The 27,713-nt window shown below is 37.7% G+C and overlaps 1 protein-coding gene across 4 annotated transcripts in view; it reads right to left on the bottom strand.

The window, feature by feature from the left end:
* Positions 1-27,713, bottom strand: part of ELAVL2 (ELAV like RNA binding protein 2) — a 139,218-nt gene that overhangs the window by 15,751 nt on the left and 95,754 nt on the right. For all 4 annotated transcript variants that reach the window (XM_055302217.1, XM_055302218.1, XM_055302220.1 and 1 more), the window contains exon 4: positions 22,075-22,178. In XM_055302217.1, the coding sequence (XP_055158192.1) occupies positions 22,075-22,178 (104 nt within the window). The remainder of the gene's footprint in view (positions 1-22,074; positions 22,179-27,713) is intronic.

The raw sequence follows: 27,713 nt of genomic DNA, 5'->3' as shown, positions 1-27,713 counted from the left end.
AGCAATGCCTTTGATATATATAAATAACCAACCCAGAGCCCACAGCCATAACTCCTTTATCAAATTCTCACACACCAAGCCTATTTGCCCTTTCCTAATCCTAGGGCCAGATGCCTGACAACTTGGAATCCCAATCCCAAGTCAAGCTAGAGTCCTCCAAAATTATTCAAATTAGCCAATGCTAAACTTAATCAGCACACCTACCCTGCCTCACCCTTTCCTTCCCACTAGCAACTCCAACAAAAGTTCTAAACCATGCTCCACCCTCCTCTCTGCCTCTTGACTATCCCTGATGCTTCCCCATGTGGCCCTACAAGTCATGTTGCACCCTATTTCCAAAGATCTGTAACTATAAACTTCTACTTTCATAATAATTTCCATATCTATATGTCCTACCATACCTTATTAAAACAAACCCTAGGTATATTTTTAGAACGCAGCTACATTAAAAGAGCTCCAAGAACCAATAATAAGCTTCCTCAAGACTTATTTTTCAGTAATTTTGTAAAAGAACTGGTTCCCATCACTACAGGCAAGATAGAGGTGACTACACTGCATATAAACTCACGATAATAAGAAATAATATTTCCATTTAATTTAAACTTAAGGACTTACAAGACTACACCATGTGCAAAGCATTTTTAAGCAGTGTTTTGTTTGTGGTAGGTAAGGCACACATTAATATATTACAGCTGGGCACATAGGTATAGACAAGGTAAATAACATGCCTAATGTTAAATACCACTAGATTCAAACTGATCCTTCTGACCCCATATCCTTGTATCTTTGTCCAGTTTTCTTTCTACAATTTACCACACTATAGTAAATTTTGTTCTGAAAGTGTGGAAAAATTAAATGGATCTTGGCTATTTCTTACACATATAGTCAAACTGAGCTAAGGCAGCAGAAAAGAGACTGACACTAGAAATAATTGTTAAGTCAAAGTTATTTTATTTCATTTTCCATTAATATTTTCTAAAAAGTAACTTCTCCCAAGAATGAGTGGTCACTAATTGAGATTCACTGCAGAAACTGCACATGATGATTAGCATTTTTAAATTAGCTTTATTACTTTCTAATTCTTAAAATGAATTAAATGAGCAATATCATCTCCTCACTAACCGTCATCCACTTCCAAGAAATAAAAACGTAAGGAAGGGCAACCATCCCTCTCCCAGACCAAGGGGCCATGTGTCACCTCCATACCTTTGTTTCCTCAGGATTAACAAGCCCTTCCTCTGCTCTATCAAGGACACCACTGTCAATAACATCCTCCCTTCCAAGACAGGCAAAATATTTCTTCTTCTTCTATCTCAAAGGATTATAAACAGAATGTGTACTTAGATCAAAGTAGGAAGAAGACTTCTGCAGTGGAAGACAGATTTGTACTCTGGAGATTCCAACCAGTTTCCAGACAAAATTTTATATCTAGCAATTATCAGCAAATTTCTCCATTCGTATTCTTCTGTGGATGTGGAATTTCTACTGGTGCCTTGAATCACTCAGAAAACTATTCTTGGGCTAACTTAAACTTTAAAGTGTTATGTCTATTTTTATGGTTCTTCAAGGTTAAAACCTCTTGAAGAAGATGCAAGAGATGGTTTTGTTTTATGGCAAACTATGTATTAGAAATACTTCAATACAATGAACCTTCAGCGTATGTCCCAGTGGGGTCAAAATAGCTTCTTCCTTCACCAACTGCAAGCTGTTCTCCAATCTACTTTCACTGGATTAATAGAATGGGTTTGGATTTTAAATTTTCACCACCATTTAAACAGGTGAATATTTAATGCCTGAGGAACAAGGTTATGAAATGTCAAAACTACTAAGTGAAGGATCTAATTTAAGAGGCAGCCAGAGAGTCTGCAATTTAAATATTTAAAGATGATACAGGGAGTACAACACTGAACACCAATCTACTCCAAAGATAGCAATTTAAAACTCAGGTTTTTTCTAGAATTTCTCACAATCCTACAAGTGATATAATAAACAAAGACAAGCAATACTGAGATTACTTGAGGGGAAGGAAGGGAAGCAGTTAGAAGTATAGACAAATAAATGCTCTAGCCAATGGCTTCTCAAATTGTTCTTCAAAATGAGATCATGCTGGACAAAACAGATAAAAATAGTTTTATCAAAGTAATTGGGTCTTGAAAATGGAATAGTTTGAAACAATATATTCTTTGTAATTAAAAATGCATTTCTTCATCAGCAACTAAAACTAATTATACATTAAACATTCAAGGACAAGTAACATATAGACTAAGAATGGGCTATCAAAACACAGGTTAATCAAAATACACAGAACTAAAGGAATGAAAATATCTTATGGATAAGAATTAGAACTTTATTACATGTACATAGTAAAGTTTAAAATCCCAATATATTACTTTTGGTAGAAGTCCACTGAAATGCTTTTGTCCAGAAATACAACTGCTCTCATTTCTCTCTGATTCATCAACGAAAGATCAGTGACAGAGGACATTAATACCAACAGATTAAAGAGATAAAGTCTATACATGAACAAAGCAATTCCTTCTTTATTAAACAAAGGACATTTGAAAAACCTCCCACCGGCAAGATCACCATTGAACAACTTCTATCACTTGTCAATTACTGACCCAGGTCTATAAACATTAAACCTGAAAATTAGGTACTTGCCACTTCAGACTTTTTTGAAAAGCTCCATTCAATCTCTTCAACTGAAAGGAGTGGACAAGGTCATGCTTGTGCCTATTTAAACTGAGAATTAATTGCTGTTCCTATCAATAAATGGAGTTTTGATGGGACTATCTGAAAAATGACAATCTCACTAAATAAAAGTTGCTCTGGCTCCAGTAGGCAGTAGCAAAGGTCTTGTGGCAGCATTAAGGCTTGACAGACAGGTGGGTAGACTGGACCCTCCAAAAGAGCTCAGAAGTAAAGTACACAGGTGGATGCCATCTCCAACCACAATTCAGGCCACAGACCTCAAAATTCACCTAAAGGGAAGAACTGTACTTTTATCTGCCTCTAAATGCAAAACCCCACCAGAAACAAGTCTCAAATACACATCAAGGCATATACATATCACAGCCTAAGATTACGGTTTTTTTAAGGGCATATTTCACAAATGGTTGCAAAGGAGTAACCCTGAGAGAACAAAGCATACAAAAATAAGTCCATAAGAAATTAAAGATTAGCTCTAGCGAAGGTGTTAGAGCTAAAAGCAATAATCACCCCTAACAGGAAGGCTTAAAAAGGGTATTATAGATTAGGGGAGTTACCTTTAATAAGTATTCCAAGACAAAGAATTCAGAAAACCACATCAGTGGAAAATACATGGGAGACCTCAAATTTTACTGAGACTCAATTTGTTGAATTCTTTAAGTCTCATAAAGATTGTTTTAATTCAAGAAACACCACAAAACACAATTGTGCTCTTCTCGCTTCAAATCCCTCAGGGGCTCCCTAATGCTTTAAGATTAATTTCAAATTTCTTAGTTCTTTATGTTCCGGGCACGGACTCCCTTCTCTATATAAACACACACAACCTTCAGTAGTTTTCCAAACCTTCCTCTCTGACTTCCCTGTGTTAGTATAACCTACTCCTCCCACTCAACTAAATGTGAGTCACTTCAGATTCAATAAGGGCATTGCTGAGTGCCTAACGTCTACTCTCACCGCCTTCTCCCATCGTAGTTTCCTTGCTGGGACCCACACTGCATCACACATCTTGTTCTCGTCCATACGGAGGAAACCAAGATCAATTTGTTTCTTATTCTGTCTCGTAATTGCCTGATGTCCTTGAAATAAGTAACCTAGTCTTTACCCTACACTGCACACCCTGGTACCTGCCACACATTTACTGTAATGAAAAGGATTTACAATCACACACTAGGTGGGGAAACTTAGTTTCTGAAATCTTGTCTTAAAAAGTTAAGAGGAGCTATAATCTTTTTTGTAATACAGCAAACATCGCATGTGATGGTTCTCTGTGCATAGACTAGACTGCAGATAGCATTAAACATGTCAGGAATGAAGTTTCATTTCACAAACTGGGGACTCAAATCCCCAGAAGCAATAAAATCCTTAACAGAATAATAAATTGCTGGGCGATGCAGGGCAGCGGGGGGGGGGGGGGGTCCTTCATTTTGGAGCAAAAAGGAAACAGAAATCACTTAGCCCAATTTCTTGATATTTAGAAAAGAGGAAGACTGAGGCACACAAAGGTGAAGTGACTTGTCCAAGGATGCAGAGCAAGGTGTAGGATTGAGGGCTTGCTGCTTTGTCAAGGGATTTTCCACTACACCACTGGCTGCAACAGAGCCTGAAATCATACAAGATTCTAGGAAAATGACAATTCTTGGGAGGATGATCAGACATTTACAAGGAAATACCAGAATAGATATGCAAGAAGGTAAGTATTTTAGTTCTGCTGAATTTTTTCTTCTATACACCTAAGAAAATCTGAATACATCAAAATGGGTCTTTTCCTTAGAACAGTTCCTGTATTTCTTCCACTACTAGTATTGCCTGAGAACTGTTTAGAAGATGTCCATGAAAGAGCTAAGAGAGGTGGGAGATGGCAGCTGAAAAAGAAAAAGCAAGAGTCTCAAGACTATTGCTTTACACCAAGTAAATTGAAATGCACCTCAAATAGAATATTTTAGGTATTAAACAGGTTTTTTTAATTACATATCATTTAATGGAAAGGGAAAACAGCAACTGGGTATACTACACTAGGGACTATCCAGCTTCACATAATTTCCAAGTTTTAGCGCAATAACATTAAATAAAATTCAAAGCAGTTGATCCTTATATCCAACTTAAAAATGAACCGAAGAATAAGTGATGTCATAAGAATAAAGTGATCCTGTATGATGGCATTATTAAAAACAACGCTAACACTACAGAACAGCAACAGAAAAACAAAAGGATGCTGGATGTAAGATTTGTATTAAGCAACTCATCACAAGCTGGATACCTGACAGCCTCTCTTAAACTTAGCCTCTGAAAAACTACACTGAGTAGAATCTATCAAATGTTCCCTAAATCAAAGGTACCTGGGTGGCTCAGGTCATGATCTCAGGGTCCTGGAAACCCACCAAATGGACTCCCTGCTCAGTGGGGAGTCTGCTTCTCCCTCACCCTCTGCCCCTCCCACCTCGTGCTCCCTGTCTCATGATAATAAATAAATCTTTTAAGATTTTTTATTTATTTATTCATGAGAGACACAGAGAGAGGGGCAAAGACATAGAGGAAGAAGCAGGCTCCTTGCAGGGAGCCCAATGCAGGACTCAATCCCCAGACCAGGATCACGCCTTGAGCTGAAGGCAGACACTCAGACACTCAACTGCCGAGCCACTCAGGTGTCCCAGTAATAAATAAATCTTTTTAAAAATGCTACCCCCCAAAATAAATAAATAAAAATAAAAAATGCTGCCCAAATTTGTTTCATGCACGTTTATCAGTTAAATGAGGGTCTAACAGACTGTCCTGATATCTTTGTTATTTTTTTTTAAAGATTTTATTTATTTGTTCATGAGAGACACAGAGAAAGCAAGGCAGAGACAAAGGCAGAGAGAGAAGCAGGCTCTACGCAGGGAGCCCAATGTGGGACTCGATCCCGGGTCTCCAGGATCACGCCCTGGGCTGAAGGCAGGTGCCAAACTGCGCCAAACTGCTGAGCCACCCAGGCTGCCCTACAACTTTGTATCTTATTAAAGTATAGTTTTCTTAAAATTTTATGAAAGTATCAAAGTATTTAGTATACTACCCAAGTGAGCAGATCACATCTGCCCTTCCATTTTGCTTCTGCCTGGATGAAGATTCAACACATGATTCAACAAGGACTCCGCTGGTAAAGGCAAACAGGGAGCCTGTGGTAAAGCATTCTTGAAATGCAACTTAGGCAGAAAACGCCTTCCAAATTTCTAAAGATCTCTGTATGTAAAGACGTTAACAAAAAAATAAAAAACAAGTGATGCAACATCTGAAGGAAGTGGAGGATTAAATCTGATCTACAACTATAGTGGCAATGCATCAGTCATCCTAAAATCTAAGCAGGAATCTATCAAATGGAATTGATATTCCATTTCCAATCCCATATCTTCACTTAGCCCATTAATATTTTGGAGAGTGATTACAGTAAAGTGGCTTGAAAAAAAAAAAGTGGGAGTTGCAGCTGTAACAACTAGAGTTCATTCCTACCCTCTCTGCATTAGGAAATTTTCTGTACTGGTTAGGAAAAGCAGACTCCCTTACTTTTAACATTAAAAATACGAAATGAGATTATTTATTTGGCCACATATCTTCAGAAGTATTAAGGAAGGGACACCTGGCTGGCTCAGTTGGTAGAGCTTGGGACACTTAATCTCATCAGGGTCATGAGTTCAGACCCCACATTAGGTGTGGAGCCTACTTAAAAAAAAAAAAAAAAAGAATAAGTAATATAAATAGGCTAGAATTGAGGCAAACATGAATTAGTTTAGTACTAGGTCAAAAAACTTTTAAAGGCAAAAGAAAATGATTACTCGTGAAGTTCTGGCTGCAACAGAGCATACTCTGAACTGGTGGCCAGAAACTGATGCTTGTCCCAGAGCCGTCCAAAGTTATGAAGTAGTAAAAACCAGGGCATGGAACTGCATGGAGCTAAGTTCAGGTCCTGTCTCTGTTACTTTACCAGTTATATAACTAAGGAGTAATTTCTGTATAGGTCCATCTGAAGCCTCTATTTCTTCATTTTGCAATCTGATGTTAATGACAGATGATAGTCCTTACCTCACAGGGACCTCACAAGGATTAAATGGGAAAATGTAACTATTAGCACAGAGCTGGAGAACCTAATTATGTTTCATCATACTATAAGAATTTCATGTATATATAAAATCTTAACAATATAAATAATGATAGCCCCAAACACTTATTAAATGTTTACCATGTGCCAGGCACCTGGTCTCAGTAGGATGGATGGATGGATGGATGGACAGATAAATTTATCTATCTATCTATCTATCTATCTTAGAGAAAGAGAGAGAGCGAGCACAGGTATGAGGCGGAGAAGGTATGGCAAAGGGAAAGAGGATCCCAAGCAGACTCCCTGCTGATTGCAGAGCCCTGATGCAGGGCTTGATCTGAGGACCCTGAGATCATGACCCAAGTCAAAATTAAGACACTTAACCAACTGAGCCACCCAGGTGCCCCTCAGTATATTACATACACTATTACTTAATTGAATTGACCCTAACAGCAAGGTATGGATTGGGTATTATCATTAGCATCTCCAATTTGTAAAAGAAGAAACTCAAATATAACTATCTCTGAGAAGACACGGGAAGACACAGAGGAGGCCATTTGGCACAAGAAAGATTATGCACTTTAACCGAAAAATAGTTCAAAGATAAAATAAGGCTTCTCCCAAATCCTGGCAGTTATTATCAAAATTAACCCTTACTAACTAGTACAATATTACAATATTCCAAGTATTCTGTAAGACAATGGCAGAGGAGTGTATTGGAAAGCCCAAAGCCTGGTTGACGCTTGAGGAAAGGCTGTCTTACTATCATATAGAGGGTCAACAACCAGCATCTTTAAGCGGGCTGATAGAAAACACCAACTTCATTTTATTTCTCTAACCCAACTATTGCATATTAAATCCTCCCACTTCCTTATTCTCTCTCATAAAGATCTGTTAGAGCCTAAAGTTAGATGCAAAATGAGAAACAGAGGAGAAACAGAGAATCATCTCTATTTCAGGGAGACAGTGGCAGAAATAATAATTGGACTTCGGGAAACAGTGCCTAATTTCAGATTAGGGTTGCATGTATGTTTCTGAATGTGGGATGGGTTACAAGTCACCAATCAGTACCTAATGACTCAATGTGATTTCCCCAGTAGAAAAAAAAATACTGGCAGGAGTACTGTGAATTTTTCATTTTGGACACTATCACTGTGTATACTAGCAGGACATTACAGAGACTTAAAAAGAAGGAAATCTCAGTACTTAGTGCTCAATACTCAGATGTGTCTGGCGCCTCTTCAACATTGCCAGAGCAGCAAACTACCTCAAAGCATCCTCCCAGGGTAACAGTACAACAATTCACTTACAAAGCTTTTACGTTATTAGGCTGTAAGTTCCTAGAGGGTTGAAACTAATTCTTACATGTGCAACTATCTCATAGCCCCACTCATCAACTAGGCACTCCAATTCCTCCTGAATGAAAATATTCCATGGCCTCCTGCAGGGGCTACTTCTGAAGTACCTCTCAGGCAAGATGATTAGAAGGTGTGATGCTTGTCCAACAATCTGGTTTTCTGTGCTTCACTGGAAACAAGACAAGTTAAACTGGCTTACAGAAAAATAGACGTACTCATTCAATTCTTAGAAAACCATTCTCCAGTAGTAGCTTCTTAAGGGTTCTTTCAAGATTCTGAAATTTGATCAGATGCAATCTCCAACAAAAGCCATGCTATCAAATTACCTGTTACAATTTTACCTCCAAAAATAAACTTAAAATATAATTTATGTAGTACTGGGCCATCTAGTAGATCTAAAGCACTGCCAACAGATTAAAATGCTGAGTTAGAAAGTTAAACCTAAAAGGTCTCCCTCCACAGTACTCAGTAGAAGCAAACTGGAGCTGTTTCACAATAAAAGTCAACAAACACTGGTTGGTATTGTGTAGAAAAAGGAGGAGGTTCTCAAGGAGCCAAATTAGTGGCTTGAACATACCCCCACCTAAGGTCTAAGAGAAAAAAAGGAAAACATGAAAATGACAGAGGACAAAGACACAAGGCTGATGCAGGTTATGTAGAAAATCACACATAAAAGGAAAACAATAGTTAAATCCTCATTAACTATAGAAAAGAAAAAGCAGGTAAGTCTTTTATATATCCTTCACTTGACAGTGTCTTCAATAAATAGTAACACCTATCAGAAAGTGTCAGTTTCACTTTTGGCTTCACTTAAATGTGAATATTCCTATCTTTGAGCATACAGAGCACATCTTCACTATTCCTTATAAGCAATATATAGAAACTTCCTCATTCAAAAATTTTAAATAAACGCTTAATTTTGTGAATCGTTCTGAACACAAAGATGTCTGCCCTCTGAGAGCAGACTACCAAAGAGGTAATGTACAGTAAAAACCAAATACTTTTATGGCCAAGTAGTAGTATAGAGCAATATAGGCAGAGAATGACCCAAGGCAGGAGGTAAGACTTTGACTTGCATACTCAAGGATGAGGAGCCCAGCTAAAAGAATCTCTGCAAAACAAAGAAAACACTGTAATAGCAAGCTGGGGCAGATTCTGGAACCTGTAAATGTCACAATGAAGCTTTTATGAGCAGGGAGGGACAGTCCACAGAAATGTATATGTGTAGGTCAAATACATATACAATGTGGAGATAATTTTCCCATAAGCTAGGTGAGTGGAATAGTCAAAATCAGTGTGGCAATTTTAAAAGCTAATTTAAATACCATCTACAATAAGTTCCCTTTTCTTCTATAACTAAAAGAAAAACTGCTTTGCTGCAATGTTGGTTCAGAAATCCAAGTCTTCTTTGACCTACTTATACATACAGTAATGAAAATATAATGATCCTATTTCTGTGTGTACACTAAATACTCCACAGAGAAATTTCATCTTGGTACCATCTTTAAATATCTTAAATGAGTCTCACAGGTTACCATGGATCTTTGCAGAACAAGGCAGAGAGGTATCTATGAACAAATGAATTAATCTGCATAAAATTCATTGCTATAGTTCCTTTTGTGAATTAGATCTTCACTAAAAAAGGATAAATGTAAATTATGGGGGTAGGATTAATTAAATTTTCCTATCAATCACTTTCATAGAAGGTTAATATTTGACAGAATGAGTATACAGTTTCCAAGTATAAGTTTCTTCCAAAAAGTACACGTCACATAAAGGCCTCTGTACCTTTGGATGAGACATTCCTTCATGTGTAATACCTGTCTTCTTTCTCTAGGAGATAAACCCTATTTTGCGAAACCCTATCACCTCTGAAACCATTGAAGAGGCTTCTTGACAGCCAGTAACATAACCATTCCCATTGTGCTCTGCATTAGCTTATCATACATCCAAAAAAAAAAAAATCATATAAAGAAAATGCTATCTCTCCCTACTACACAATGACATCAAGGATGACAGTCTACGGCCATACCACCCTGAACGCACCCGATCTCGTTTGATCTCGGAAGCTAAGCAGGGTTGGGCCTGGTTAGTACTTGGATGGGAGACAAGACGACATCTTGTCATATTTTAGCATGGCTCCAACCTTTTAGCAAGGCTGACTGGGTCATACTAGACACTCAAAACACTTGGAGAATTAAGTACTTCATTACTCACAGATGTGCCCTATCCAAGATTGTATGGTCTTTAAAAAACAATTTGCAATTACTTTTTTAATATTACATTTGATATCTTTGTGGGGGGGGCAGAAAAAAAAAGCACAGGCATGATGGACATTAATAACTTTTAAAGCATATGCGCTAAAAACTAAATAAATAAATCATATGCCCTTCTATACAAACTTGGAAACTAACTGCTGAACTTGCTATGATTCCATATAATATAAAAGGCCTTAATGGGATTAGACTCTTGAAGATGAAATAACCACTTTTACTAAACCTTTAATGTTCTTTAAAAATTATCCTCAAACATCCAAGGGAAAGTTCTAACAATCTTCCTTCAAACACCTGTTGTAAATGTAATAACAGTTTGTAACCCATACCTACATTACAACTAAACTGAAAACACTCAAGAAATGTTTTCGGGCCTGATTTAACCCAACTGTCAGGAATCTAATGTGTGTATGTGTATATGTACACACATATATGCACAAAAAGGAAAACACTTCCTTTCAAGGGGAGCCTGTCTTTGGTAAGCCTTAATGAGTATAAACTATACATCATTTAAATAAAATGACTGTAACAAAACTTTCGGTTGCCTATGGCATTTGTCTCTCAAACAGACCTAGATGAAAATTTGTGTGTGAAACACATGGATAACATAGGAGAAAAGGAAAAAAAGGATAATATGAATGTTATTATAAATCTTCCACAGAGCCAAAAAAAGTTTTACCTACATATATTTTGTGGACCTGACATAAGTTATACAATGATGAAAAATTTATTCAATAGATAATTTAAAAGGAATAACCCCTGAAATATTACTGAATGTTTTATAACTTCAACCTACCAAGATATTTTTCTCTCAACATGATTAGACATTAGAGAATAATCACAGGGAAAGCTTTTTTAAATGAACTGATGTGCAGGACTAATAGTCTCATTCAAAGACAATCCCTCATTCTCCAAATATCTATTAGACAACTGAGCTGTATATCCCCCAAACAGCTTTAACAGAAAGTGATTACTATATTCCTAAAGGCTTTTGTATGACAGTTGTGAAGATTTTACAAGAAAGAGGGTTTTAAGGAAAACATGGACAACCTTACCTGTACACAATGAACAGGCTGTATCACTGCCATTCATAGACTCCTCCAAAAATTTAAAGAGGAGCAGTCGGAGACGATAACCACATTTACCTGCGCTGCAAGACAGTGTTCTCCTGCTTCAGATGTGTGGAAGCACCTCACTTTACCTTGAGATTCCAGTCCCGCAGTATTTAATTACACTGTCGGGAGCACCGAATGGTCTGGCACTGTGCCCTTTCCCTGGGTCTTGCTGATTGATAGCATCAATAACATTCACTGGCTGTAATTAAACCGCCAAATAGTACCCCTTTGCCACTTGGTAGATCAATGTTCTTTAATACTCAGAGGACAAAGTACAAAGGTGAGAGGGGTGTTTTTAGCCCTCACCTTCACAGCTCATTTGACTTTGTGCGCCAGCAGTGTACAGACAATGCATATTTCTGCAATTCCCCCAAGACACTGGTTAATGAAGAACACTCCGGAAAATCCTGTAAGTTGATGACAATTACTTATTAACCCATTTTTGCAAATCTGAGAACAGAGCCATTCTAAGCCTTTTGGTGACAGTATGCACTGCCTTCACACAGCCTTGAGACAAAATTGCCAAATAGGTCAAAAGGTTTCTAAATTAAGGTAATATAGAGTATTTTTTTTTACTTTAAATATTTATAACATGTTATCTGGGGGAGTCTTTATGATAAAAGAGCAAATTCCCATTTATTCAAACCCTGACAAGCAAAGTTCAAACAACCAAATACTGGGCGGGGGGAAAAAAGGGGTGTGGTTGGGAGCCTATTAATAGGAAATAAATTTTTATTGCCTTTTAAAAGCAACTTCCATATTCTGATTCACAACCCATCTTGAATCATATAATTCAACTCCCAATCTCTATACTAATATGAAATACCCATTTTAAATGAATGAGCCCCAGAAGAACCATACTGTAAACTCTCTACCCTCAGAATCAAATATTAAATGACATTTATGTACTTGTAATGCTAGAAGTATTTAATGACACTAAAATGCTCTGAAAATGAGTACCCTGTGTGTGTGTTTTTGAGAGAAAGACAAAGAAAATGTTATTTAGGTAAATCCAGCATTATAAAAGTACATCTGTTAACCACAAGTATTCCAGACAATTTACGATAGAACCCACAAATGAAAATTTTATTTACATGTAGATTTGTTTTTGAAACAAGCACCACAAACCTATCCAAGTTCAAAATCACTAGGATCTACCAAACGATGGTCCTCAGGTCAGACCATCAACCTATTAACAATCACCGGTAATGACTGGTTAAAATACAATCTCTGCTCTCACTCAGCAGATAATCAGATTCAGTAAATTTTGATTAGGGTCAGAAATATACATTTTTATCAACCACCTCACCACCCCAGGGATTCTGATGAACATTAATGTTCTGGCAGTTCCTCATATAGAAGGATTTTAAATAGGTAATCCTCCAATTCCAGGGCATATTCAGGATTCCTAGAAACTAGCTCATAAAAATTACAGTGTCAAGCTCTCCTTATCACCCATCAATATTGGTTTCCAAATGAGTAAAAAACTCACAGGTAGCTTGAAAGTAAAGTATATATGAATATAAATCACCAACAAATACTAAAACGTAAAAGTAAAACAAAGTCCAAATAACTCATTCCAAGGTATTTCCAAAAATCAGCCTGACTAGATGGGGCTCAGCTGGATAGGAGTTCATCAGCTTGGCTGGTCTGTGCAAAAGGCTGCTGTGCTTAATTCTATGAGGTCAGAGCCACTCTCAATGACTCCAGAATCTTTCTAGGTATATAGACAGGGTAGTTGGGGTGAAACAAGCAGGAATAGTCAAATTTCTGAACAGTCTTTTAACAAATTTGTGGAAATGAAAGCATTTTCTGGATGATTGGTTTCTAGGACCATGCAGGTAACTCTGCTTTCCTTGCCCTTCTCCAGCTACTAACCTGAAGGTCAGTGAGGGTCATTTTAAGACTCATTAGCAATCCCAGAACCTATGCAGGAAGGATTATACTTCTCATTCCTGTGGGATGAGGTAACTTTATACTAATGACCAAAAAATAGAGCACATTAGCATGATTTATTGATTTTTGTCCACAACCCACTTTTTTATAGCACAAGGTAACTATAGTTTTTAAAATATCCAACAAAATTAAACCAACAAACTAGATAGGGTGACTACTTTCTTCAGAGAAAAAGTAGCAATCAATTTTCAACTCTTCCCCAGCTTGATTTCAAAATACCACTTTTTAGAAAAGACTGAAAAACAACTTAATATTCTTGATCTTCTCTTTCTGAAAGTAACAGGCGAACAGAAGTACTTTCTACCTCTACATGTTAAATCACATGATTTACAGTAACTGTGTAGTGGTCACCATCCCCACCATTTTACAAATGAGAAAGCTAAACCAAGAGAGTAGTACATAAATACAGGTCTGTGGCTCAAAGTCTTGATGCAACCTTCAAATGAGTGCTTCTCATTTGGGGTGGGGGGCACACAAGTAACAGACTGCCTGTACAGTTTTCAAAACACAGCCCTCTTTCCTGCTTCATCATAAGCAGTATACCAAGAAGCTTCCCAAAGAAAACCCCCACAAGTCTGATGTAGTATCTGTGGCTTAGAACTGATGATAAGGGCAATGATAGGATAATATGGCAGAGGTAAAAGAAAATGGATCAAACACACTTTTGTAAAGAGTACACACAAACTTAAAGAATGACAAACGCACTTTCTGTAACTTGTAAACTTGCATCTGAGGCTTGCCACAACCTACCAGAAAAACATTATTGAATGGGTAATCTCCTATAGAACAGAGATCCAGAGAGTTACTAAATTCCTTTACTTTCCAGTTACCATCAAAATACTTAAATCTATGTGGACTTGCCCATCTGCTGAACATGACCTCCAGACATCAGTTTTCCTCTTAACCTGGAGGTATGGCTGTCTCCAGCGCTCAGCCAAAAGACAGTTTTTCCAGGGCTAACAACAGTTCCACTTCTTCACACCTAACAGATCTGATCCAGAAAGTCTCAAGACAGTAAAAGACCCAAATTAAGGTCCCCAAGGGAATATTCCATTTGTTTGTAGCAGTACCTATAACCAGTTTCATAGGAAAACATTTGAATATCAATAATATGAGGTGGAAAGAACACAATAAAAGCCACCAGCATCACCCAACACGATCTTACATTTCTGTTCCTAGGGTACTGTTAGCCGTACTGTGTTTGAGAACAAGTCCCTTAACCTGACCTGCCTTTCTCTGGTCAAAAGGAGTATTTGCCTGGGACACCTGAGTGGCTCAGTCTGTTGAGCATCTGCCTTTGGCTCAGGTCAGGATTTCAGGGTCTGGGATTAAGCTTCATATCAGGCTCCCTACTCAGTGAGGAGTATGCTTCTCCCTTTGCATCTCCCACTCACCTCTTGTGCTCTCTAATAAAATCTTTAAAAGGGTGGGGGAAGGAATATTTGCCTACAAGAAACTATTGTTTTTGCATAAATCCAGACTAGTAAAAAGATAAAAGTCCTATGCAACTACTATGAAAAGTAGAGCAAGAAATTAAGGCACCCTTCCTCAGAAGTTAGCATACCTATCCTAAACTCTCAAGGTAGCTTGGTTGACCAGATAGAAGCCACCAAACTACCTCATAGTACTTCTCCCAAATCACAAATGAAAGACAACAAGCCCTGCCCTACCGTACCCTTAAAGAGCAGGAGAAATGAAGTGTTAAGAGTGCCAAGCAGAAATGCCTTTGCTGATACACATTTATGAAACAGGCAGAAAAAGTAGAGGCTTGGATAATATAATCATCTATGAACTCCCTCCTAAGAAAGATGGATTCAATCCTGAGACACTCACCCCCCTCCCCCCCACCACCACCCTGCCCTGTGATTCACAAGCAGGGACAGGCAGGAAGGAAGCAGACACTACCACCAGGACCTTCCTTCTCACCCATCCCTCTGTGCAGGCTCAGCCTTTGCTCCAGCAACCATGAAAACATTATCTATAGAAAAACCATTCAGATAATGCCAAGTTATTGCTCTCTGGAATTCTTCAAATGTCATTTCTACAATGAAGAGAGCTTGGAAGACGCAGGCATAACACAAACAGGCTTGAATTGGGACAATGAAGTTCAAGACTAGGCTAGGTCACCTACCCACACTCTCTAGGCCACCCAAAGTAAGTAAAAACCTATGGTGTTTTCAAGCTCACAAGTTGAGTATTCTGCAAACACATGATATGCATTATACAACTAATACCTGATTTTAAAAATCTTTCTTTATGTCAAATAAAAACTATATAAACTGTACTCAATATAGATATAAGAGTTTTATTTAAATGCATTGAAGAACTTCTGATAATCAGATGCAGCAATATACTGGTGAAACCTGGCACATGTCTTCAGAAAGTTCCAGGCCATGGGTTAAAAATGAAGTTACAATACATTTAGTCTTTTTTAAAAAGGTAAAGAAATTATTCACTCACCTACCATTCTCACTTCCACTCCTGGCAGGCACTTTTCCCACTTTTTTGTCCCTCCACAAACAAAAGTTAATTAACCTAAAGTGTTATTTGGCTGGTCAGACATCTCAAAAATTGTTAATTTGAAGCCTGTCCTTCAGATTATTACTTTAAAAATTTCCAAAACTGGTCAAAGTAAAAGGTAAATGATCTATATGCAGCAGTACTAAAATGTGGGGTACTTTACAGGAGATGCTTTTAAGTTTGTAAAGCCCACATTTCCACAAACACCTAAATAAAATCGATTTATATAAGCCAAAAGAACACTAGGCTAGCCTGGGATGCTCAGAGAGACATGGAGTTTATAACAAACAGATCTTCCCTTCCTAACAAATACTTAAGTCCAATCCATCATTACCCTGCTCAGAACTCTTTGGTGGTTCCCCTCACCTATAATATAAAACCTTGGCATGGCACACCCACATTTTCTAATCTCTCAGTGCTCTCTGGCTCCTTTCTGCATTTCTCCCCTTGCTTACCACTCTAGCTAATTCTATGTGGTTCCCTGAACGTCTGCTTTCAAACTTCCCTACAAAAGTGTGAACTCTCAGCATTATTGCTATTATGAAACTCACTTGTCTCAAACATCCCAAAATGGTGCTGCAGATATTCTAACAGAGCACCTACCAGGTGGCAAGCCTAACCTCACTTGTATTTCTACTTCCATGCTATTTCCTTCTCTACAGTGAAGAATCTATGATTTATGCAGCATTTCAGAATTAAATTTTATAAACGAAGGATTTACAATGATAAATGAGAACCAATCCCCTTCCCAATAATTCTGTACCAAAAACACGTTTGAGCTAGAGAACTGTTTCCCAAAGCAAATTTTACTGTGGCTGCTAAATTTTCAACAATGATAAAGAGAAACAGTTAAAACTGATATCTTCAGGATAGGGTCCTATTTTATTACTAACTAAATCATTCCATGATAACCATGAGTTCATTAACTATCTATTAAATAGTTACACCTTTTCTTATAATACACAACTTGGCAGAACATGGAAAAATTTTTTTTTTAAAAAGCAGGTAATATACATACTCAGTGATGAATAAATTTTACAGATAAAATGGAAACTTTAATGATTAAAAGACTTGTCCAAGAGCACACAGCCAGTAAAGTCACTTTATCAATGTCAGGAAGACTAAAATTTCTGAAATGTAGTTCTATGTTTCTCTTATATTAAGGATATAGTTCATGCCAAACAAGTACAAAAGAAGTCTGTGAATACCACAGTCACTAGAAAAAGGATAGGTTAGGAAAAGATATAAATGTAACAATTTAAAGCAACATGGCTCAGAATAAAAGTTTATTATCTTATTTGTTCTTTAGCTGAACACTTTAAGAAATAGATACCATCCATATTTAGTAATCCAATTTCTTTAACAGTTTCTCCTTATTACCTTAAATGGTGGTTTGGTTATTTTAATATAAGAAATTTCACATTAATGTGTATCAATTAAAAATAGCTTTTAAGCAAAGGTGAAATTTAGGCTGGTTTATGTATGAATGATTAAGAATCTTTTTAGTCAAAACCAAATTAAGACAGTTTTTCCATGCTGGTAATATTTCCCAATAATTCCAAAAAATAGGGATTTTTCTTCAGTAGGGCAGAGAAGCCATGAATTTCTATTCCTGAGATAAAAACTCCCACTTTCCTACATCCCTTGCAGGAGAGGCAGAAGTTGGGAGTGATGCTGGGAGGAAAAAATCTCCATCACCTATTCACAGTACTTGATGTATAAGATTTTTTAAGGAATATTCAGTATTTTACTCCACTAATTATGGATTTAAGTCTGATAATCATTAACCTAGGCAAAAAAAAAAAAAAAAAAGCATTTTCCCTTGGGAGAGAGGAGTATTGGCTTGAAGCCATAAATGTTTCATATACTGATTTAGATTTTATAAGTACTTGAGACCCCCTAAAAACAAAACAGAAAAAGAACATCAGGACTGAACACAGTGACCACAACCACTAAGATGCCAAATGGTCCTGAGAACGAAGGGTTCCCATGAGGATGAGGGTTCTTGATGAGATTACCCCGTATACAATTTTTGACAGTGGTCTGAGAAGATTCCCACCATCCACACCTGAACTATGCACAAACTATCTTTTCACTATCCTTCCTAATATAAGATGTTAAAAACATTTTTAATTCTTCACACTTAATTTACCATCTCAGTATCAGGGACAATGTGGGCTGGCTTTATCATGACTGACTCCCAGGTAGCTCAGAAATGGTGTCATCACCAGCAAGGTAAGCTGCCAAAACACTGACCCAATCAGGAAAATACTGATCCTTAGGAGAAGAGACTAATCACTTTGAAACTTACACCTATGAATGGTGCTATTTATAATAAATACAGTTCTAACATAAGGTGAATGTATTAAAGTTTTTCTAATTCCTAAACCATACTTTTTAAAAAGTGAAGATGGTGTGAACTACTTTTTACTCTGAATGCTGAACTATCATTCAGCACGCTCAGGAGAATTACCCACAAGAAGATTATCAAGGTAAAGAATGGAAACAAACTTAACTTTGCATGCAAAAATACCAAATAGAGAACCCACCTATTGAGAAAAGGTACATTTTGGTGGTTCGTAATGCTAGGCCTCAGACTTGCTGTTACTAATCACAAAGCATATAAAAGGCAGATTCCTGCATCTCACCTCTGGACACTAACCCAGCAGTTCTGAAGTGGGCCCCAGAACCTGCATTTCTCACTTCTGCTAAATCCGATGAAACCGAGTTTAGGAATAAATGCCTTAAAAATTTCTCAGTGCCTGAGGGACTCTGCTTCACTCATTGCAAAAATACTGAATATTTGTCATTATTCAACACACTCTCCATCTACTGCACAAAACCATACTGGGCTAATGCTATTAGGAAGCCCCAGGAGAAACTGCTAAATAAACCACCTTTCACAGCACTTGATTCACTGTTTCAATATTCCAATTACTAAGAATTCCACCATATGCACACTAAATGCTAGATGGCTTGGAAGACGAAAAGAACACAAACAGTTGTATACTTGTATATGATGTATGTATTAATTAGTCTACCACAGCTTTCTAAAGGGAAAGAGTTCGGACATATTAAATATACAAGTTTTGTCTTTAAGGGCCTGGTCTTAGTCAAACTCTTTTCGGACTAAGGTCTCAACTCTTTTATTGGGGGCAGAGCCCAGCCAGGCAGAGGCTGAAGGAAGAACTTCAGATGGGCTCCCACAGATGGGGAGAGGCTGCTATTCAACTAAAGCAGCGTGAAAGAGACTGAGAAGATCAGCCTGCCAGTAAAGAGCCCATCTGACCACCACAGAAAGCAGTGATAATGCTGGGTCAACTCCAAAGTTAAGTCAAATGACATGGTATAGGAGTAGGGAAAAATAAGAGACGTCTGAGTGAGAAGTAACATGAGGTAAGTAAGTTTAGCCCGACAACAACCACCAGGATGGACTGCAAGAAGGATAAAAAGGCTCATTTACGGAATAGTATCCCAAGGAATGGAATGGTTTAAACGCAGCTTCCAAAAGGTACTTGAAGCAGCCAACATGAGGAAAAAACTGGCTCAAGATGTTGTCTAAGAACATAAAACATGTCTCACTGAAAATAAGAAAGAAAAACCACACAAAGAACAAACAGACAAAAATGGTGCTCTGTAGTTTTGGAAAATGGTCCGCTTTGCCTCTCAGAGAAATCTGGGCCAAATTGAGGATACCAGCTGTTATCTGATATTTTTACAGGAACCAAATGGGGGCGGGGAAAGAAGTAGCCTGCTGCTTCCCCACCACTCCCACCCCCATTTCAGAAAATCAGAAGAGAAGTAGCAGATGTCACAGTTTAAAAGCCACAAGGCATTACTGTCCTTTCTTCTACATATGCTGCCCGAGCAGCTGGGCCCTGAAGAGAAAGCCGGGCAATGGGCAAAGAGGAAGCAGCTGTCATCAATGGTCTCCTCGCAGGCCATGGAAATTCATTCTCTGGCAACCCGTTTCCCCTGCATTTCTCCCTTCTTGTAGACATTATTGCAAAAGAACTCAGCAAAAGAACGGAATTCCCTAGAATGAGGTATGGGTGACTTTTTCTAGAATGGAGAAGAGTATGCTCTGGTTTGAGCGATCTACTCCAATTTCTTCTTAACCACAGCTCAGGACCTCAGCACAAAGATAAATTAGCAGCAATTCTGAAAATAAATCTAACATGGGTAGGCCTACAAAAATCTTCAGTAGGACAGAGAACACACAAAACAATCTGAAGGTGACTGGGTATTAGAAGTCTTTTTTAGTAGCATTTGATGATTACTTAATAGTAATAGTGCTTAATATTACTAGTAAAAAGTTAACCTTTGTGACAAAAAGTGTGCAGATAAGTATGGAAATTGAAAAAAGCAATCCAGATTAAAAAACAAGTATCAATCATAAGTCTTTGTGCTTATAGACTATAAGAAATCTAATTTTTTCCCTCAAATTCTGGTAGCGTAACAACCAGCTCTTTTTCTGGCTGAAGGGTTAATATTTTCAAAAGACATTTCCTTACTCAAGAAACATGTAGAATTCTTGGACATCTTACATCCAAATATATCTGGGAGCTCCTCATACAGTTCCCTTTAAATGAGACAGAACTAGGAGGCATTTTTCCTATGGGCCAATAAATATAAAGAATGAGATGTCAAAACTACCCAGAGCTAATGAATTACCTTAAGCTGACAATTCTGAGAGAAGCAACGTTTAAGCACAAAGATGACACTGCATTTCCAGACTTCTGAAAAAATGAACAGAAATCTTCTAGACGAGTCTCTAAGCAAGATGGATGCCATAGTCAGCCTTGACTAGCTTCCCCTTACCACTTCAGGCTATAGTGTGAGCCAACTTCTTAAATCAAGGGTGGAAAATAGGTTCCAGCTTGAGTCAATTGATAGAGGTTGTCTGGAACACTATTTTGAAAAATATTTGGGTGCTACATCTAGACTAACTGAGAAAGACTGCCATGATTGATTGGCAATGTCTGCACTGGGCAGGAGAGGCAAAATTGATGGCATGTGCACTAAGCATTTGCCAGAAGCAAATTCTTTTTTTTTTTTTTTTTTAAGATTTTATTTATTTGATAGAAAAAGAGAGAGAGCATGAGTACGGGGCAGGGGCAAGGGCAGACGGAGAAGCAAATTCCTCGCTGAGCAGGAAGGCTGACACAGGGCTCAATCCCAGTACCAGCCAAAAGCAGACGCTTAACCAATTGAGCCACCCAGACACACCGCCCCCGCCCCCACCCTCAACCTTTTATTTTCTAAAGGAAAGGAAATCTATACTGCAAATTATATTAACTTTTATGTTGGCATTTTGAAAATTCACAAAAGCCAGAAAATATCCACAAATTACTGACCAATTGCCTTGAAAAGTATAACAGGAAAAATAACATGTGTGACATCTAAGCATGTCCAATCAGTCTCCTCAGAGTTAGAGCAGAGTCAGAACAGAGCCCATGGACCACATCCAACTTGTCGGTTTTTTTATGATCTCTGAGCTAAGAATGATTTTTACATTTTTAAATGACTGGGACAAAGAAAAAAAGACTATTTTGCAACACGTGAACATTCTATGAAATTCAAGTTTCAGCTTCCATAAATAAAGTTTTCTAAAATCACAGTCATGCCGATTCATTCATGTCATTATTGTCTATGGAAGCTTCAACCTGCAAGGGCAGAGTTGAGAAGTTGTGACACAGACTGCATGGCCCACAAAGCCTAACATTATTTATTACCTGGTCTTTCACAGAACAACTCAGCCAAGCCCTAAGCTCAAAGAACTGGTCAGAGGTTTTCTCAAGTTATATGTGAAGTACTGACTATAAAGGAAGGAGATTTAATTCAGCAGACTTCAAAAAGTACTTAGCTAAAGGAGTTGCTACTGTTCCTTTATTGATATAGGAGTGATTAGATAAAGTACTCCTGAACATTTTCCAACATGTAACAAAAAATTCTGCTAGGTCTCTCAGAGAAGTGTCTACTTGAGCATGAAACAAAGGAAAAGAACTACAAGACGACCTGAATTGTTTTGAATCTCTGTTTTGCAAGTAGATATAAAAAAATTTAAGACATACTTTTATTGTTTTGGTTTGAAGTCTCAATCCATTCAGGGTGTTGATAGCTTTCTCTGCATCCTTAGGGTCAATGTAGTTCACAAAGCCATATCCCAAGCTCTGCCCTAATGAAAGGGGAGGAGAAAAAGGCATATATTAGTTCTACACCACCGATGACAGAGATCCACTCTCATTTTGGCATATGGTCTTATCACTCACACCAGCACATTTTCTCAATAGTAAAAAGAAGTCTACATGAATTCTTATAGAAACATATATGTAGTCTTTTTTTCATCTCCTGTCTACTACATTTGCAAGTTTAAACATCAGTTAGAACTCAGCAAGCTGTGCGTTTAAAAACAAAAAAAAACAACCAAAAGAACCCCCACACATCTCCAAAGCATCTCATCAAACATATCCTGCCTGAGCCAGAGCACCCAGCAGCAAATGTAACGTTCAGCCTCAGAAACAGTGGGTGCAAGTCTCCGCCGAGCTGCTGAGTGGGCTTCACGGGCACGACTTTTTCAGTTTCATTTTCTTTACCCATAAAAGGCGAAGGCATCAAGCATCAACCAAGAATCTGTCAGTATTCTGTACATTGTACCCTGACAAATTTACAGCCTTTACCAAGAATAATTATTTCCATTTAAAAGGTGAGGAATCGTGTGTTCACTCATGCATGTGTGTATGCATGTGTACATGTACATTTTGTAGGAGAGCCTCTTCAAATAAACTGAATCCAATTTTCTAAAAAAGGTCTGATGACCTAAATAAGGAGACAGGGAAATCTGAACACAAAGATTTACACTGAGAACATCCAAGCCAATGAGAACATGCAGGAAAGGAAGGAAAAATATAAACAAAAATAATAAAACACAGTTTCTGAAGAGTAGCTTAACAAGGAGTATTTTGTTGTTTTTCCCTAACATCTGAGTTCTCTAACCCCTAGGCTCAATTTGTCCCAACTCTCAAACAAAATGGAAGATATTCAAGAGAATGAAATCAATGGAATGCACACATAAGTAAAGCCAATCCAAAATATCGCAATTTTTCAACCAAAAGCAAGTTTCTCAGTTTCAAAAGGTAAGAAATACCATAGTAGAGTAGGTGACAAAAATGAACATAAAGGTTTAATCTACTAAAGTCAAACCAAACTAATTGAGTTTCCCAGAAGATGCTCAGCAAAGGTCCAAATACTTTTTATGAAATATATATATTTTTCCCCATCAATTTCAGAGCAAATAGGGATTTTTTTTTCTTTGATGGGGTACTTTAGGTGCATGTGGTTATGAACACAGGTATTTAGGATAGCCTCTCTGGCTACCCTAAAGCATTCCCTATAACTACACAAAAAAAAAAGAGAACACTAAATATAGTACCAAATAACCATGAAAACTTGTGGTTGTATTCTGGAACCACTATCAGAATTTGGATGTTGTACAATATTCAAAACTACTATGTCAGTTTATCTCAATTTAAAAAAAAAGATTTGAGTAATAATTGCTAACATATGCCCTCTTACTAAATTGTTTGGTTTAAGGAATAGCTAAAACTAATTCAATCCATTATTTTCTTCACACTAATCATAGAGATTTTCTTTTACTTACAGTTCTATTTTTTAAAAGTTCCATGGGAAGCCATTGCATTTTAAGCATTCAGCTTTTTAATAAATTCAACATTTACCGTATGTCTATCGCGTGCATAGTGCCCTCTTATGAAATGTGCTGCAGTTCTATGGTCATTGAGCAGGATTCAAATGGGCTGAACACAAAAGCAGCTCAAGGAAGCAGTTTATAAAAGAAAGAATATGAACTTTGGAGACAGACACATAAGAGTTCTAATCTGCTCTGCTGTTTAACAGCTCTCGGACTTTGAAGAAGCTACTCAACTTCTCTGAGCCATAACTTCCTTATTTCCAAAATGAGGGTAGTAATTTTTACCCAACAAGGTTGCTTAGGCAGTGATGAGAACATTCACTACCAATGGAAATAAATCATCAATATGAAAAGATAAAGAAAAATAACATATCTAGGGGATCCCTGGATGACTTAGCAGTTTAGCACCTGCCTTTGGCCCAAGGCATGATCCTGGAGCCACGGGATCAACTCCCACATCAGGCTCCCTGCATGGAGTCTGCTTCTCCCTCTGCCTCTCTCTGTGTGTCTCTCATGAATAAATAAATAAAATCTTTAAAAAAAAAAAAGAAAAAAGAAAAATAACATATCTACTATATTTTAATGAGTCTCCATGTATTCATTTAAAATTAAATCAGGGGATCACTGGGTAGCTCCTCACTCTGATTTCAGCTCAGGAAGTGATCTTGGGGTCATGGTGTCAAGCCCCATTGTTGGGGGCTTTGCGTTGCAATCTGCTCCAGACTCACTCACTCTCTCTCTCTCTCTCTCTCTCTCTCTCTCTCTCTCTCCCCCCCACCTCCAAAGCTCACTCACTCTCACTCTCAAGTAAATAAAAAATCTTTTAATAAATAAGGAAGATGCTACAAATATAATGGGGAAAGGAAAGACAAGCTGAACATTGTACAGTTTTGTCACATTGCTACTCTATAATAAAATAGAATCATCAATTGTAACTGCATTAGGAGTTTATTTCTCCTATCTACTGCACTATCCTTACACCTGCATTTTAGCACAAAGTGTTTTTTCAACCTCGGTCACACACTTGGAATCATCTACAAAGCTTTAAAAATAACAATAATACCTGAGTCCTATTCCCAAAGATTTTTAATTTTATTGGTCTATTATGAAGCACTAGTACCAGGTTTTTAAAACCCTGGTGATTCTAACATGCATCCAAGGTTGAGAATCACAGTTTTAATGGTGAGAGATAATCTGGGGCTGCAAATCTGGGACCCTTGAGAGGGAGCCATGTGCTGACGGTCTGGCCATGTGAAGAAACCCAGCAGGAAGACAGGAAGACTGTCTTTTTTATGTATGCACTTTCATATATAAGTGAATGTCTTCCCTCTAAAACCTTCAGATTAGCTATCACTTCAGATAGACTGTTTATTGTCCTGTGAAGGTCACTCAGGCACAGCAGTGCCTGCTGGAGTTGGGTCACCAGATAAAGTAAAAAGCCTACCCTTCCACTTTCCTGCTTAGCTGTCTGCCAGACTGGCCTCTAAGCGCTTACTCCTAAGCACATGGTAGGCACTCAAAAGTTTGCTAAATGAATGAATGACAAACACAGTGGTTTTATGTATTTAACCAAAGGCATTATTATCATCAACATCACATCAGACGGTCCATCCACTGAACGGGTCTTTCACTTGATCTACCCCCCAGAGTAAATCACGGCTAGTTTCTACCACCCATAAATTGACTAAAGTCAGACAATAGTTTATCCCTAAATGACCTCTCCTCCATAAACTTCCTAATTTGCTTAGTGGCTTTATTAGGAAATGCACCACTCACTCATCAATTAGAACATGTCTGTAGTAACCAAATTTTACTATTAATCTAAGCAAGATAATACGAAAGGAGGTATTTGCCACAAAGGGGTTGCATTTCAAAATCCGCTAAAGCAGATGAATAGCATGGTATCACTGGGAGTACAGGGAGTTAGGAACTCGAGATTTTTACTTTAAAGTATTATTACTGAATGCTTACAATACATAAATGTTTCACAGATGATACCAAGATAGGCAAGACTCCTCCCATTCTTACCTGTCAGCTATGTGGTGGTTTCACTATTTAATTTTAGCCTTTTATTTATTATGAATAATATGATTTTTAAAACTGGGCAAGGTCAGTCAGCGCCCTCAAATCAAAAAAGCAGGTAGGAAAGTAGTGGTCAGGATCTGAATCCAAGACTCTCAAATGCTAGGCTCTTCTGCACTCAATTTACAACTAGTTAATATATGAACCCAGACCATCTTCAATATGCATTAAGTATAACGTAAGCAAGCATTTTCTAAGAGGGTTCTATCACAAACTGTCTGGAAACAGCTCAAATTCCTATACTTCATGTGCAAATATCAGTTTCATTATATATGAATTTCAATGCTTTTATTCATCCTATGACAAACTGCATCTTATATAGTGACTACTTCACTTCAGGTTATCCTGAGTCAAGGGCTAATAAAAATAAAAAGAAATATCAAGTCAAAATTATTTAGCCAGGGTCCAATGTTTCCCACTCTTCTATTCATCAGCTAGTAATCGTCATAAGCCACTAAGGAAGGCTTAGACACCAAGCATCATCTATCCATGCCATCCAAATCTAGTTTTCCAAACATTCTGAATTTAGAACGTGCATATTGATAATCCCCAAACCAAGAATCCTTTCTTTAAAAAAATTTATAAAGCTCTACATTTAAATTCCAAGTATAAAGAAATCCAAAGTGACTAAAAACTGAACAAAAATGACAAAGCTAAGGTTCTCCCAAAAAAGCCTTCAAGACAAAGAAATTCTGTCTTTAAAAGTCAAAAAAACTGGGATACCTGGGTGGCTCAGCGGTTTAGCACCTGCCTGTGGCTCAGGGCTTGATCCTGCAGTCCTGGATCGAGTCCCACATGGAGCTAGCTCCCTGCATGGAGCCTGCTTCTCCCTCTGCCTAAGTCTCTGCCTCTCTCTCTCTGTGTCTCTCATGAATAAATAAATAAAATCTTTAAAAAAATAATAAAATGTGAAAAAAAATTCCTTCTAGTAACTGGACATCGAGAATAACATCATCACTAGTCCCCAAGCTATCCTTACAAGCTACCTTGTCTCAAGGCTCCTAGGGATTTTTGGAACCATTAATCCAATCCTTGTTCCTAACGGCCATGGCAAGGATTCTAGAATCCGACTACAGAGAAAGCCATGTGAGCAATCACATGGCTTCAGACCTCCATACAGGGCACTGAAAACTCCAGGTCAATACCATACTTCAGCACTTGTATTTTATACAATGTGTGGGTGAATGCCTTCTGTTTTGCATCATCCTTTCTAATCCAACATATATGCCAGAAGATCCCTTCTTCACAAGAGGTAGAAAAATCACTTACAAACTGCTCCTGGCATGAGGAGAACAGTTAGAAGCAGGCTCCTTAGAACCACAGTCAAGTGATCTAAAGCACAGAGCTGAAGCACTCCATAGGCCTCTGAATGGGACCAAGGCCCATCAAGAGCCACAAGGGAGGGGGTTAGGGCAGGAAGAGGAAAACAGGAAGAGTTCTTTCAGTAACAAAATGCTGGTGGGACACACAGTAAACTTCAATTTATCCCAAACTGTGTGTAATTCAAAGCCAGCAGCCGTTCCCCTGCCACCTACATTGCTTTTAATAGCATACTTTAATTAAAAATTTAATTGCATATTTTAATTAAAAATACACAATCTTCTGGACCCATTTAATTCAAAGGTCACTTTATTTAGTCTTTCCTATTTCAAATTACTACCGATGTGCAGAATATCAAATTACCCCCTCAGGTTTAAAGGTACAGGTTATAGACCTCCATAATTCTTGATCATAAATCTGGTACATTAATTTTTATCCAACTAATAACGGAGATCCTTCTCAACAGAACTATGCAAAGTGAAATTCTGTATCAAAAAAAAAAAAAGTCCTACATATTTCTCACCAACATTTAGCATTCATTTGTTCAACAATTACAGACAGTCTACTTTCTGCTAATCCCCAAAGACAAAAAGTTCCTCTTCA

Source organism: Nyctereutes procyonoides, unplaced genomic scaffold, assembly GCF_905146905.1.
Source record: "Nyctereutes procyonoides isolate TBG_1078 unplaced genomic scaffold, NYPRO_anot_genome, whole genome shotgun sequence".
Classification (NCBI taxonomy): Eukaryota; Metazoa; Chordata; class Mammalia; order Carnivora; family Canidae; genus Nyctereutes; species Nyctereutes procyonoides.
The sequence above is the reverse complement of the archived record's forward strand: the minus strand, read 5'-3'. Positions and strand labels throughout refer to the sequence as shown.